The sequence below is a fragment of the Lissotriton helveticus genome, chromosome 8 (assembly GCF_964261635.1).
Source record: "Lissotriton helveticus chromosome 8, aLisHel1.1, whole genome shotgun sequence".
Lineage (NCBI taxonomy): Eukaryota > Metazoa > Chordata > Amphibia > Caudata > Salamandridae > Lissotriton > Lissotriton helveticus.
Genome location: NC_136069.1, coordinates 70846061 through 70862241, shown reverse-complemented (window position 1 = coordinate 70862241; position 16181 = coordinate 70846061). Strand labels below are relative to the sequence as shown.

Below are 16181 nucleotides of genomic sequence, written 5' to 3'. Positions count from 1 at the left end.
CTCTAAAGACGGGAAACATCCTTTACAACGCAACCATTACATCGCGCTACACTTACAATGCAGTCATTACATCGCAACATCCTTTAAAATGCATGTCACTGCAATGCGTGCATTACAACGCATGACACTACATTACATGACACTACATCGCCTGACACTACATCGCATGTCACTACAACGCATACCATTACAACACATAGTACCCATACACTATCCAACACTTTCCCTACTGTTGCACCCCCTATAGTTAGAATAGTAATTTTTGCCCCTACACTATCCAACACTTACCTTAATTGCAATGTAGTGGTTTGCGTTGTAATGGTATCTATTGTAAAGGTATAATGCAAAGTAATGGAATGCGTTGTAAATGTAATTTAAAACAATACGATGTAATGGAGTGCGTTGTAAAAGATGTTGTGATGTAAAAACTGTGTTGTATAGGGATGCGTTTTAAATATATGCCTTGTAACGTCATACATTCTCTATAGACCAGAGCTTTGTCCTCCGCTGTCTTCATGGTGGCACAGAGCGAAGAGTCTGAATGTCCTCCCGATTCGTACTTGAAAGTGCCTCGTGCCTTGTCAAGTGTTCGTGTTTTCACAACAGGGCAGTTCTGCTCACACAAACGTGGGCTGGAGGTCCTCCTTGAAGTTAACCACTGCCTGGGCACCAGCACGCATTTTCACCCAATGCTCTGCGTTGCCAAAAGTCTCACCATCTGTTCCAGATGTGCCACTGTCACTAGAGTCATAGGGATTCTCAAAGCAGATCTCACAAAATGGCCTGTGGCAGCAGCAGAAATATTCCTCTGAGCTGCTGGAATCTGAATCTAAGGACTCCTGGGTGTAACGTTTCCTGGGTTCATCCACAGTCTCGTTGTTTGCTGCTTCGCGCCTAGGTCTGTTCAGCGGGCTCAGGGCAAACTGTTCTGTTGGACGGCTCCTCCTTCTCTTAAGAAAGTGATGATTATTATTTACTCCAAATTGTTTTACATCTCCTGGATTTTCAGGTGAAGTCTGATGGTCCTCAGCCTGCAGACTGAGGTCTCGCTTGAAGGCAGGCCGCATCGACTTGCTGCGAGGATGCACCTCGCGCTCATGGCCTTCGTTGATGGGAGGTAGCTCCTCTTCAGTGTGAGGCCTGAGCCCATTGCATGCCACACCGGCCCTCTTGCTCATCATGCACAGGACATGTGAGGGCAGTGGCCCCAGGTGGTATGATGATGATGGAAGGATTTTGGAAGAGTAGGTTTGGCCCCTCCTCCTTCTCATCATGTAGGGAGAAAGGCTGAGACTGACATTCCTGAAGGGCTCCGGTGACCTCACGTTGACCTCGTGCTGCATGCCTTGGCTAGCACGCCGTGGCCTGTCGGGCAACTTCAGGTTTCGGATCCCCACCGTGTCTATGCTTAGCTCTTTCAGAATTTCCTGCAGCTTCTCGCTGCTCACGTAGTTCACCCTGGGTGACGATTGCTCTGTGGTTCCTCCTAACGTCAAGGGCAGACTTGGCTTCAGTGAAACATTATTCTCAGGAGTTGTTGAATGGTCAACGCTTGATTGCTGATCTTCAAACCCAGAGCTGCCTTCACTTGAATTAGTCCACCTCTCTTTACCATCCTTTTTAGTGGTGCATGCAGGCGCGGTTACAGATCCACCAAGCACAGCCTCGGTGTCTTTATTTCCTGATGACGCACTGTCAAGATTCAGCTTTTCCAAAGGATCCTTATTGTTGCTGTTCTTCTGATGACCAGATGTGGACACCTGGTTCTGTATCAGGACATCAACACTAAGCACCTCTTGTCTTTGGTCCACACGTATTGCCAGCTCTGGCCATGAATCTGCAGTGGTCATGCTGTGGCCAACATTGTCCGCTTCCCCCTCTGGGCTGTGAGCAAAAGCTGGGATTGCAGTAGACGAAGGGTTTGTGCCAAGGTGCTGGTCATCACAATCCGTAGACATCAGCCTGTAGAGCTTTTCTTTGGCATTGTTCACCTGCTCTTGTAGACTTTCTATCACTGCATCTTTCTGTGAAAATATAAATATTAAAGAAAAGCATGAGGAGTGTAAGCCCTTGACAGCGAGACCTTCCAACCAATCCAGATCACATTGAGTTGCCACAGTAAAGTTGTTCACATATCTGACATGACTTCTTATCTTATTTTTCTCTTACATCTTATCATTGTAATTTGTTCACAAGACACAGCACCTTGAAGACTCATGCTGTTTGGTAAAATAATTGACTATCCTATTGCATAATTCTTAACCAGGACCATAGCGAATCAGACACTACAAATTAACAATGTATGGTTGCTCAACATTCTATTGTGTATGGCTAGTTTTGCAGAAAAGTGGAAGAAACAAGCATCATGCAATTAATACAGGTGGAGGTGGGTTATTGAAGGTGGGCACATGTTGTCAGTGCTACCAAAACTAGGAAGAGATACATAGCTCACCTTCTTTCTAGCTTAGCACGCTCAGACTCTTTGTGGGTGGTAGCACGGAAACTGTGGAAAAGCCTGATACTAAGGTATAGTGCTGTAAGAGGGGTGCCATGGCCTTTTCTAGGCATTATTTCACATAGCTTCTGGGCCAGTTCTGGACTCTCTCTCCTTGGAGGTCTCTGTCTTACTTTTCTGACTCTGGCATATGGAGGGGAACTGCATTGTTAGTATAGAAGTTTTAGAACTTCGCATACACCAGAGGCACAAATGTAGAATTCCAGAATTGGTCTCTTTTGTCATCTTTAAATCCCATTGGCAAAGAACTCTAGTTTTGCTCCACTGTTGCACTGCTGGGATCACTCTGTGAACAACAGTCCAATTCCAGTACCCTCGGTTACAGAACTTGGCTTATCAGAGACATATACATGAAGGGGCTGATTTAGAGTTTGGGGTAGATCAGGGGCGGCTCTAGGCTCATGGCGGCCCTGGGCAGGGATCGTAGATAGGGGGCCCGGAAGAGGGGGTCCAGGCAAGGCGGAGTCCCCTGGAGCTCAGGAAGGGGGTCAGGGTGTTTGGAAGTGGAAGAGAGCCGGAGACCGCCAAATCCCTGCCACTGGGGCCGCCACGCAAATATGTATCCATCCTCAGAGGATTATTATATTAAGGATATATATTGGCGTGGCGGCCCCTGGGGTTTGGCGGCCCTGTGCAGGTGCACAGCTTGCACATGCCTAAGGCTGGCCCTGGGTAGATGGAGGACTCACTACACAAAACTTACTGTTCACTCACCTGATAGATCTCAAATATTCCAGCAACGGAGACTACTCAATCTCCTTCGCTGACATACTCCTCTGACGGCCCAACGGGATAATGGCTATTGGAGGTTTGGTGATTCAACTGGCCACCCAATTTAAATGGGGCTAACGAAAGACAGTTTTCATTGCCCTTTAATGCCAACCTGCAAAATGGCCCCCAGACCGTGGTAGACTGTCGGTATGGCAGGAGTAAATAACTCCACCAAACCAACAGATTTACCACCATCCCCCAAATATAAATCATTTCATAAATATATTCAGCAATCTACACGTAAATCATATTAAAATGGCCTGCTCCTCTAATTCACTGTATGCGTTCTGGCCAGTGGCGGCTCACAGAGGTAACGCTGTGGGGGCGGTGAGGAAGGGGTGGGGCTGGGTGGGGCGTAGTGGAGTCCGGGATACGACGGCAGATATTTATTTAATTACGTTCACCTTTGCTGTCGTATGACGAACTCCACTACCCCCCTCCCAGCCCCGCCCCTGCCCCGCCTCACTGCCCCACAGCGTTACCTCTGCAAGCCGCCACTGGTTCTGGCCCTTGTCTCATACGCCATCAATGACTTTGTAAATATTAGTCTTGCCTTCATATTCCTAACTATGCCGAGAGCATGGTTAGAAGGATGTACGTGTGTGCACTATAATAGGTTTTGTTCAGTGCACACATTGATGAATCACTTATTATACACTCCTACCCAAGGTGATGAAATTCTGCACAGTTTTTGAGAAATATCTCACTACAAAGAGGCAGATTGAATTCTTCTGCCACTATCCCTTAGAAAGAGAATTTGTGCCAATGATTTGCTGTATTTCTTATTGAGAATCTCCTGCAAGAGTTACTGCAAGAAAGACTCCAGTCCCTGGGCATGGGTGGCCTCACCCTCCTTCTAGTCCATTTGTGAAAGGCGCGATTCATTAGGCTGGATCTGAATTTCTATGACTGTTGACAGTGACCTTCACCACCCTTGAGCTTCTTAGGCACTTTCTTTGTAATTTCCATTTTGTTATTGCTAGATATCAATTCCTGCCCCTTCACCATCAGGTAATACCTCTGCCTGGTTTATTGCCCCTTTCACACTCAAATTCCTGTCTTAAATCTCTCTATGGTATCTACTTCACCACTACTGCTGCTTTTGTGTCCCACATCTGGAGAGGAATTTGGAATTTGCCTATGTTTCTCCTCTCTTGAACTTTCTTCCTCTGAGCCTCAGATTGACAAAGAATCTTTGCAACTTTCATAAAAGCTTCATGACCTGGCAATGTTCTATGATCGGCTAGCTTTTAAGTTTTCATGGTCATCAATTAGCTGCTCAGAAAGCCACAAAGCGTTGAATTTAAATATTGTAATTTGCTTGCTTAACGCACTTGTTTTCTTAATTTGCCCACTAGCTTCTTTAGCATCTTTTCACTTAGTTTCTTGGTCCTGCACTCCCTTCATTCACCCCATCTCATCTCCATTACTGATAAGCTGTTCCTTCCCTTAGACCCTCTTCTTCCACATATATCTTGTTCCTCACTCCTCATATGCCTCTTTTTCTGACACTGCTACTTGAGCAGATGTTTGCTTCATGATGCCTGTAGTATCCACAGTTTTTTATTCCTCTTACAAGTTTGTTTGAGTTATAGAGTTGTGTGATATAAAGACTTCACAAACATACATTGGATTTTTCAGTTGATGCTCTTCAGGGCCATACTCAGAATCAAATTTCAAATTCGAAATTTGCTTTATTCGGTTAAAATTTTTAAAACCATCATACTCAGAATCAAAAGCACCCCTGAAAAAATAAAGTACCTGCTCCAGGCTGTACCAAACTGGCATAGCAGGGTAGTCTGTCCCCCTGCAGGTGCCTGGCAGTGGGGGTGCAGAGTGGGAGTACACCCCCAAGGAATTTTGAAAGCATGTGACCCTACCTTAGAGCACAACAAAAATATTCCACCGAGAAGTCTCCTAACGTCTTTGTACCAGACGTTAGCCCTGCTGAGCTTTCAAAATTCATTATTGCACCCTACAGGTTGGACTGCATTTCTCCAATAGTTAAATGCATCTATATACATTAATTTCAATGTGTCTTATTTGTGACACACAGCTCTTAGTATAAAACACCTTATAAAGTCTGATAAAAAGCTGTTGATATTGGGGGAGGGAACGGAAGGCTGGTAGCTGTGAACAACCACAGCAAAGAGGTCAGCTATTTACAATTCCATATTTCGAAAACATTGCAGATTGTCAAGGTTTGTTTTATATGGTGCACCTAAAGCATAATCAGTACGTGTTCTATTCAGAAATAATTTGAGGAACTGAAATTAGAAGGAAATATACGAAATTTAAACATAAATTATTATCTGTAAATTCATTCATGATTGTAATTTGTTGACACACTTTCATCATTGATTTTTTGATACGGCTTCTTTAAAACTGAAATTTAAACTGAAATAATAGTTTCGATCTGGATAATTTGGTTAAGGAATGATTTAGGGAATTACTTTTGCCGACTTCATGAAATTTTGTAAACATTTTATTCCATGCAATTTGCAAATCATTTTTTTTAACTATGGGTGGAGGTAAAACTAGAAAGAAACTTTGTAAAATACAGTGATTAAATTAAGCATAACATTAAGCACTAAGCATAAAATCATACTAGTTTTCGTGTCAGCCGTAAAAAAAGGTGAAACCTTCTTGGGGTTTATTTCAATTATTATGAAAGCAAAATGCAGCTACGTAGATTATTTTCCTAGCATAGTAAGTGAAACCGTTACAGTTTCCTCATGTATTGTACTAGAAGATTTACACAAAACTAACATTTCGCGCCCTTTATGTTTAGTAAAATTAGTGAAATACTGCAATGCCTTGTCGGGGATAGTAAGCACTATATAAATACAATACAATCCCTACACATTTTTATTTGTGAAACAGAATTTCTGCAAAAATATGTTTTTGCTGACGCATAATGGAATAAAGTATTCACTATTTTGCAATCTTATAGACTATTTTGCAATCTTGTAGATTCTTCTGAAGAATTACATTCCACTCATGCCTAATTTTGGTTTGAAAGTGTTCTTTATATATCTTTAGAGTCTCCTTATGCAGACCTTTTTCAAAGTTAATGAGAAAATTGCTGAAAGACAATCTCTCAAATACTCTTAATGTGACTAGTGAGTTTAACTAATTTGTTGGCCACAGTACAATGTTTGCGTCATGGATACACACCAACGTTTGAGCATCCTTCAATGTTGTAAAATCCCAGAATTAAACCTGGTTTTCCTGAGCTGAGTTCTGAAGTTTGGAAATGTTATTCTCTTCCATCCATGGGTTCAAAGAACTCCTTCACCACATGACCTGTAGGTGACTAATTGTAGACACATGGGGCCCGATTCACAGAACTAACTTAAGACAAAATCCTAGACTTACTATCATTTTGGTAATCACAGAAGACACTTACTCATTTTGGTATTCACAGAAGGCACTTACTCATTTCGGTATTCACAGAAGTTAGGAGTCCTAACTTTAGGATTCCTAAATGCCTTCTGTGAATACCAAAAGTCTTAAAATTAGGATTTTTCTCGATTTAGTAGTAGTAAAGTTAGGACTCCTAACTTTAGGACTCCTAAATGCCGTCTGTGAATGCCGAAAGTCTTAAAATTAGGATTTTTCTCGATTTAGTAGTAGTAAAGTTAGGACTCCTAACTTTAGGACTCATAAATGCCTTCTGTGAATACCGAAAGTCTTAAAATAAGGATTTTTCTCAGTTTAGTAATAGTAAAGATAGGACTCCTAACCTTAGGACTCCTAAATGCCTTCTGTGAATACCGAAAGTCTTAAAATTAGGATTTTTCTCAATTTAGTAGTAGTAAAGTTAGGACTCCTAACTTTAGGACTCCTAAATGCCTTCTGTGAATACCGAAAGTCTTAAAATAAGAATTTTTCTCAGTTTAGTAGTAGTAAAGATAGGACTCCTAACTTTTGGACTCCTAAATGCCTTCTGTGAATACCGAAAGTCTTAAAATAAGAATTTTTCTCAGTTTAGTAGTAGTAAAGATAGGACTCCTAACTTTTGGACTCCTAAATGCCTTCTGTGAATACCGAAAGTCTTAAAATTAGGATTTTTCTCAACTATACTACTTCTAAACTGAGAAAAATCACAATTTTATGACCTTCGGTATTCACAGAAGGCATTTAGGAGTCCTAAAGTTAGGAGTCCTAACTTTACGACTATTAAATTGACATAAATCCTAATTTTAAGACTTTCGGTATTCACAGAAGGCATTTAGGAGACCTAAAGTTAGGAGTCCTAACTTAACTACTACTAAACTTTGAAAAATCCTAACTTTAAGACTTTCGGTATTCACAGAAGGCATTTAGGAGTCCTAAAGTTAGGACTCCTAACTTCTGTGAATACCGAAATGAGTAAGTGTCTTCTGTGAATACGAAAATGGTAGTAAGTTTAGGATTTTGTCTTAAGTTAGTTCTGTGAATCGGGCCAAGAGATACCAAAGCAATAAACACCTTCCCCCCTTAAGCAACACTTTTACTTGACTTTAACGCCATCACAAATTTGATTATGGTACTATTGCTGCTTCTCAAAACAAAGATGGCCGTTCATCTAGGGTATGATGCCCAATAGTGGAGGCTATGTCTCAAGATAAATAAAGAATAGGCAAATTCTACTAACTTGGTGAGGCACATGAACCACACGTTTTACGGAGGGAACAATCAAAGATCCAGGTTTCTTCAAACTTAAAAGAAATAAAGGTGATGTTTGAGAGAATGCAAGGTGCCGATAATGCACATCAGTGTAGAAGAAGCTACTAGAAATGTAGTATTTGTAGAAAAAAGCCAGTGAACAGAAGGCATTGTTATCCAAGCAGAGGTGGCCTGGTAGAGATTTTCTGACAAGCCAGTGCATATATTGGCTGTCATCATGCCGGGGTAAACCTTGATCTTTCTTGATAGGCCGTCAGTCCCTCTCAGTAGATGGGAACAGCAAATGTGCCTTGCAGTCTCTGTACGCCATAACTATAAATGTTTCCTTGAGTAAGTCCGCATAGAGCACCGGTTCCGACACCCTACACCCGGCGACCCACGTACCTCGGTCAGTAGTCATTTCATTGAGCACTGGTCCCGACACCCTACACCCGGCGACCCACGTACCTCAGTCAGCAGTCGTTTCATTGAGTTATTCTCTCCCAGAAGTTGGTAAATCTGCTCTTCGCTGTACATGGAGCGGAAGCTCTTGCTGGGGCTGTTGAAGAACTTGGCCATTTGCCCAATGCTGTGGTTGTGTTCCTCCTCAAACTGCCTCCACTGCATGAGCTGCAAATAACAAGCACACATGTCATAACCCAGACTACACTCATCATAAAGAGTATAAAACTGTGTTTTATTTACTTTAAAAGCTTTAAAATGGACAAGGCTATTACCTTACATTCAGAAATTTCAGATAATGAAGATAAGCTTGGTGAATATATTAAAAAATAAAAGAATTTGGGCAACATTGATTTAGGGCAAAGGTCTTGAAACTGTTGTGAATTAATGCCTGGAGGTATACTAAATGGCCAAGATGAGGATTTAGTATGCCTTATGGAGCACAGACAAAAACAGATGAAAAGCAGCACTGTGATTTAGTGAAAGGAAAGAGCTACTTGTAGAGGGCCATCAGCAAGTCTTTTGTCAGGCAGGGAGTAGGTTGCACAGGGGGGAATAATGGCCAACGTAGCACCTTCTCGTTTCTGATTGTCACACTGTGGATACTTATAGGGTGACAGGTCTGCCAATAGTATGTTGATAATCATGTATTTAGCTGTACTTTTAAAATGGATAATTGAACATTACTGCAACGTTCACATTGTTGAATATGTCTTGAGCTGCTAGTCCCATTTTATTTTTAGTAGCAGCACGTTGTATTTTGTGACTAGCAGTTTTATATTTAGTATTGTAAAGATGGCTCAAAAATTCCAGAATGCAAAGTGCATTTGTCCAAAAAAACAGGAATGGCGGGCGGTGACAGGCTTGACAAAGGGCCAGTTACCAGCTGGATGGAAATATGAGAAAATAAAAGGCAAGGATGAAAAACTTGTTTGACAAACTCTAAAATTCCTTACACATTTATGACTCATTGGTTTATGTTATTTTTTCAATTTCACATATGGGATTTATTGTAAAATAAGTACGAAAGAACATTGCTTTGGACAAATCTTTTAATGTATCCCTCAATCCTGTGATATCATTTGAAATGTTTGCCTGCTTTCTATCAAGTAGGATTAACTGCAAATGCATTACTGTAAATCAGATTTGTTTATATTTACTAGAGTGCCATCTTTCAAGGCCCATAACAATCCTTTATCTTGCTTGCAAGTATATGACATTTAGTAGAATAAGTGTGAGAAAATGGATTTGTAATTTTAGGGAGCATGGGACTGATGAAATTATTTTATATGGGGGTTTTGGCGGTGTGTCATTAAAAAGTTTGAAGATGTTTGTGTTAGGGTGTTCACCCTTGGTTGCCAGGGGTCAAAGCTAGGCTATACACTTAATATGTAAATTAATCTCATTTAGATTCATTGTATGCAAATGTATTTCATGTATATACCCTGAAAACCTGACATTGTTCCTTCCCTTCTTGTCCACTGTTGGAGAGATGCTCGTTTTTTTTTAAAGATATCACACCATATCATTTGTTTGAAACAAGCAACACAATGCTGCAAAAGGCAGTCAAAGATGTAAGTTTAGCCCTATGCCAAGCAAACAAGCATTGGCAAATTGGTCCTGCTTAGGCAATGCATTATGGTCGCCATATTGGATTTTCCTATGCTGTTTGCTTTTAAAATGGGCAAGCACTGGCAAAGCCAATAATTGAGACAAGCCCTTCTTGAACGTCTGTTTGCTATACTTTCAAGACAGCCACCCCGTTGCATGACACAACGTTGCTTAATGCAATGCAGGCGTGACCTTAAAAGTATAAAAAATATATTTCCATGTTTTTAAGATGGCTGCCACATAGTGTGACATGATGGCAATGTTTGTAACACAACATGGTGGCCATCTTGGAAGTATGTGATTTGCTATGCATAGGTGGCCTTCAGGTGTGAAAGTGACGTGGCCGCCATCTTCAATGTATAGAAAGTACACTTTCTTTCCTCGTGAAGATGGACAGGGGCCACTATTGGAGCACTTTTAAAAGCATCCAGCACTGGCAGAGCCAATAAGAGTGAACAGTGGGAGGGGGCTATCCCGGGACAGGGGTGGGGAAAGGGAGAAAAAGGCCATGGAGGCGAGAGACGAATAAGGAAGGGATAGAAGCGGGATAGGGTAGAGAAGCAGTTGAGGGGACAGAGAGCCTGACAATGAGCCTCAGGTGGGAAAACAGAGAAGTTGAGGAAGAGGGGAGCATGGAAAAGCGAACTAGTGAGAAAAAAGCAGAATATACTCTCACATGACGTGCTAAATAGGAAGTGATAGCAAAAATAGAAAAGAAAAAATAGTTCCATGACAATAGCATTGGGTGGATACAACTCAGCCAATCAAAAGCAAGGTAAAGAAGAAATGACCTAAAGCCCACTATGAGTAGTGTTGTAAGCAACGGTGGCTGTGACAGACAGCTTACGCTGTGTGTAGTGAGAGCACACAAATTGAGAGGATGGCTCACTGTGCGGAAAGTTTGACAGAAACAAATGGTGGGGTATATTTACTAAAATTTAGCATTTGTCACCCTGATTGGGATGGGTATGCTCAGACGTGAGTCCCATGCTCTCCACACCCCTGGAGTCAAGCTATCCTGGCTGAAGACGGCTGATAGCCAGAAACCGGTCCTAGGATGCTTGATTTTGGTCCAGGAAAGACATGGCTTGGCAGTTCGGGCTGGACTGTTGCCATGAGGCACAGGGTCAAGGCTGATTTGCATATGGCCATGTCTGAACTGGGGTGGTGTGGAGTGCAAAAAAACGATGGATTTAGGCCCAGATCTCTGTACTGGGGTGAATGTATGACATTGTTCTGCATTCTGTCCATCAACTGTTGGTTTTGCATTTGTCACCCCGAGTGGGAAGGGTATGCTCAAACGTGAGTCCCATGCTCTCCACACCCCTGGAGTCAAGCTATCCTGGCTGAAGACGGCTGATAGCCAGAAACCGGTCCTAGGATGCTTGATTCCGGTCCAGGAAAGACATGGCTTGGCAATTCGGGCTGGACTGTTGCCATGAGGCACAGGGTCAAGGCTGATTTGCATATGGCCATGTCTGAACTGGGGTGGTGTGGAGTGCAAAAAAACCGATGGATTTAGGCCCAGATCTCTGTACTGGGGTGAATGTAGGACATTGTTCTGCATTCTGTCCATCAACTGTTGGTTTTGCAGTAAGCAACGGTGGCTGTGAAAGACAGCTTACGCTGTGTGTAGTGAAAGCACACAAATTGAGAGGAAGGCTCACTGTGCGAAACTTTTGACAGAAACAAATGGTGGGGTATATTTACTAAAATTTAGCACTGTGTTTGCATCACAAAAGTGACGCAGATCAATGCAAAATCTTTATTTACTAATTTACTTTCCAGTGCAAAACTTGTTTAGCGCTGGAAAATCACTTGAAAGTAGCAGGTTTTTCATTACTTATTGCCACGGGGGCGTTCCATGGGTGGTGCATGGGTGTCCATATGCAACGACCAAAGGTTTCTGACACAAAACCCTATTTACGGAAAAAAGTAGACAGGGTTTTGCGTCATACAAAAGCGCCCATTTCAACCGGGCACTTTTCCGACTTTGCATTTGTGTTGCACTGTACAGCACACATAAAAGGTGGTAAAAGTTTTAAGGTTAGTTTAAACATAGTATTTTTTACTGGAAGGGTATCCTTCCAGTGCAAAACCTATGCTAGACTCATGCAGACACCCTTGCACTATGGTGCAAAGGTGTGTGCATGTCGTGTGGCAGCACATTTCTGAACCAGTGCTAGAAAGAGGGGAGGAAGGTGGCCAAGGGCCAGATGTAGGTTGGCAAATACCGGTCGGTAACGGCCGATTTCGGCCGTTACCCACCGGTATTTGCTAATGGAGATGTAGGGGCCTTAAAATATACAGAATCGGTATATTTACCGATTCAGTAAATTTACCGATTCTGTAAAATACCGAATCGGAAAATTTACCGAATCGGTAAATACAGATGTAGGTGGCACTGAAAACAGTGCCACAGGCCATTACCGATTCGTTATTTACCATGTAATACTATTGCATGGTAAGTAACGAATTCTAGTGTACATGCACATCTGTGCATGTACACCTGTGCCATGTGGCACACATACATGCCCTTAGGCATGTATGTGTGCCACATGGCACACAAGCCAGAAACAGGGGTGCAACAGGGTGTCAAAGTGACACCCTGTCCCCCTTGTCAAATCAGTAATTTTACCGATTCGGTAATTACCGAATCGGTATTTGCCATTGATTCCTATGGGCTTCAAGGCCCATAGGAATCAATGACAAATATTGATTCGGTAATTACAGAATCGGTAAATACTGAATCCTACCGATTCGGTATTTGTTACAGAATAATTACCTACATTAGATTTACCGATTCATGAATACCGAATCGGTAAAATTCGGTATTTATGAATCTGTAAATCTAATTTACCTACATCGGGCCCATAGTTCTGTAAATATGGCACTCTCCTGCTCTCTCCTTCTCACGCAGCCAGCATTTGCAGCTGCTGCGCTTCGCTGCACCATAATTTAATAAATCTGCACAGTAGTGTTCTGGGTGTCACAAGTTCAAGTACCAGCAAGAAAATCTCAACCTTCCACCCTTTCGAGGTGGGTAAATTGAATGCTATAAATTGGGTAATAGTAACATTTGTTATTTACTGGGCTGAGAACTGGCAGGAGTTTGGTTTAGTAAAACAAGTTATAATTATGTTGCATTACCTAAAGCAAATTGATATATTCAAACCTCATTTCAATGTGGAAAATATAAGAGTATTTTCTAGTAGCATCTCTTACTCATAATACACATAAAAGATGTTTCTTTGAGGGCTGCATGTGATTGGTTCACCGGCTTCAGTTGACATGGCCTTCATCAGGTTATGTAACACATGGAATCTAGATAAACCAATGGACACTGTTGTTTGATGTGATTCTGCAGGTGGTCCCTGACTCAATCACTATTGCCTCCACAGCAGTATAGGGAGAGGGGGTTATAAGTGGCTTAGCTAATGACTGGTGCAACATGACGAGTCATTCGTGGGAGGTTCTGCAGTCACACCGGGTACAGGGATTTGTATACGGTGCATCAATTTGTTTTTATATAGAGTTTGATTTTTCACTAATGACTATAACAAAAGGAGAGAGAAAACAATACTGTTTACGCCTCTCTAAAATTCAGAGTGGGGGGCATCCCTATTTGCTTTAAAAGCCACTTGCCCACTAGAACCACTAGTCGCATGCCTCATCCTTAGGTCCTGGCCCACAACATCTTGTCTATCTGGGCGGGCTCTACGCTGAAGATCAGCGGCGCTCTTGATTTTCTTGGGGAGGGGTCTCTATCTAAAATTTCCTGCAGGTTTCCTGTACCTTATTGTATTTAGTTATGGATCCTTTATCAAAAGATGTGATGTCAAAGGAGTGGTAATGGACGCCCACATCAATAGGTCTACATGTTCCAGCCATATGAAATTTTAGGTAAGCACTATTTGTGAAATGAGACAATTTTGTGACTCAAACTCATGCACACAATTTTTGTCTTTGCATGCCATACATTACAAATCATCCTGAGATACCTCCTCAGTGAATTTATTGGGCATCATTTAGTGGCTCCATAGAAGCTTAGTGATGTGCGAACCGTATTGTCACACTTTTGTCAAGGGAGCGTGCCAGCCATGGACCTGTTTGTATCCTCTAAGCTATGCTCTGTCTAAATCTGGAGCGATTACATAATTTGTCAGGGGCAAAGCGAAAGTTGTCTGTGTTCCCTTATTTGCTGGTCTGTGTCTAAGTCTGTCACTGTTTCATTATTTCTTAGGACAATGGCATAATCCGATCTGTTTCTTTATTTCTCCGGAGTACGACTAAGTCTGGATCAACATGCCTTACTCCTTGTCGCTGTTCCTATTTTTAAGGGCCATGGCTAAGTCCAGCTTTGTTTCCTAATTTCTGAGGCCCATGGGTAAATTTAGATCTCTTATTTTGCTGTGGTATAGCTAAATCTGGTTCAATTCATTGATTCGTCGATTACCTGCGGAACAAAAATGAAGCAATTGACGGTGGTCGTGCAGAGGAAGATCCCACCCGAAGTCAGCCCGAACACCAGGTTGGACCAGGCGTAGAAGAAACGTGTCACCAGAAGGACCACCCCGGCGATAAGGATCACTAGGTTTACACCAACCATAATTGTCAAGGATTGGTTCACTGGTGGGGAGCTGACGTTCTCAGTCAGGCCAGCCAGGTAAGTGCCGTATATTAGAACAGTGCCCTGTACAGAAAGATGAAGCACAAGTCAATAACAACAACAACATAACAGTGGATTCTATAGTGTCATTATTTAAGCAAGCCCCCAATCCTGATGCTTTTGAGCTTTCTCTGTAAGCTAGACTATCCTGGCATTAAAAATAAATATTACTGAAGATATTGTGCCTATCTGGGTGATGAACTCACCATTAGTACATTGAGTAGAGCAGTAGAGTAGGGCTTTATGGACTATGTTCTCAACAAAACCTCTGTGAGCTAGAGAAAACTTCGCTGACGTAATCTCACTCTGAGCTACCACAAGTCTTTCTTTAAATAATCTTCACAAACCCACCATGGAGCAATGCTTTTTTTGCAGTCATAGAGTTTGTTAAATGGGTGGCCTGATTTGTTCTCTCAGGTGGGAGAGTCGTCAAATCGGCAGATGAACTCATCATCAGAAAAAGGCCCATGACATTCATCTTATGTGTTAGGGAGTTGCATCCATCCATCCATCCAGCCACCCATCGACATGGAACAGTGGCGGTGATACTGAAGTTGGGTGGAGACAAGGTGGGCCTGATATGTGCTGCACTCAAAACATTTGGAATTCATTTTAATTAAATAATGTTGCTCTTCCCTGGCTTGAGATCACAAGGACAACATAAACGAAAGGCTTTTCAGGCCACTAGAAAGGATGTAAGATGTATTGGGGAGAGAGGCCCAAGCATCAGTTTAAAGCCAGTTAAACTCAGGCACTCCTACACAAATGTGTTCATTGAGTGAGGAGCTTTTCATGCCCTTCAGGATGGACTCAAGAAATAAACTCCGCATCCCACACCCCCTACACCACATGGGGCTCCAAGGGGAAATCCTCAACCAGTAGTTGTTTGTCTGCAAAGTGAGACAACAGTTAGGTCAAGAGACCCTGCAACTGACTTAGTCCAATGGTTCTTACCCTGCTGTCTGAGGACCCTTGGGGGTCCACGTGGCCAACATTAGGGGGCCCTCGACTCTTTCACAAAAATAATATTAAAATGAATCAATTAAAGTTAATAAACTTGAAAACTTTTTATATATTAGATTGTGAATTTTATACAAAGGTTTACAATATTTGATATCTGGTATATAATTGTTTTTGTACTTTTGTGTATTGTTTTGAGGTCCAAATCATAGGACTGACTTAGGCTGGGGGTCCTTGGCTTCCAATTTTGACTCGGTGGGGGTCCTCTGATTCCAGTAATGACTTCTTGGGGGTCCAAAGAAGCCAAAATATTAAGAACCACTGCCTGAGACAACACACACACTCTCCACATGGATCCTATTGGCCACCCACACACATGAGTTTTCAAGATGTTGTAAGGGGCAGCTTCTAGTAAGACAGCTCGCAAACAGTAGAAAATACTCTAACTAAGAGCCCACCAGATGAATCATGAGACACACACACACATACTACAGTCCACAGCACCTCAGACTGTAACACTGGATCACAATTTTCACACACTGC

At 42.2% G+C, this 16181-nt stretch overlaps 1 protein-coding gene across 1 annotated transcript in view; it reads right to left on the bottom strand.

The window, feature by feature from the left end:
- Positions 1-617: 617 nt before the first annotated feature.
- Positions 618-16181, bottom strand: part of GPR156 (G protein-coupled receptor 156) — a 97346-nt gene continuing 81782 nt past the window's right edge. Inside the window, exons 7-9 of the mRNA XM_078658854.1 lie at positions 14466-14702; positions 8405-8566; positions 618-2024 (exon numbers count right to left, since the gene is read on the bottom strand). Coding sequence (XP_078514980.1) covers positions 618-2024; positions 8405-8566; positions 14466-14702 — 1806 coding nt within the window. The remainder of the gene's footprint in view (positions 2025-8404; positions 8567-14465; positions 14703-16181) is intronic.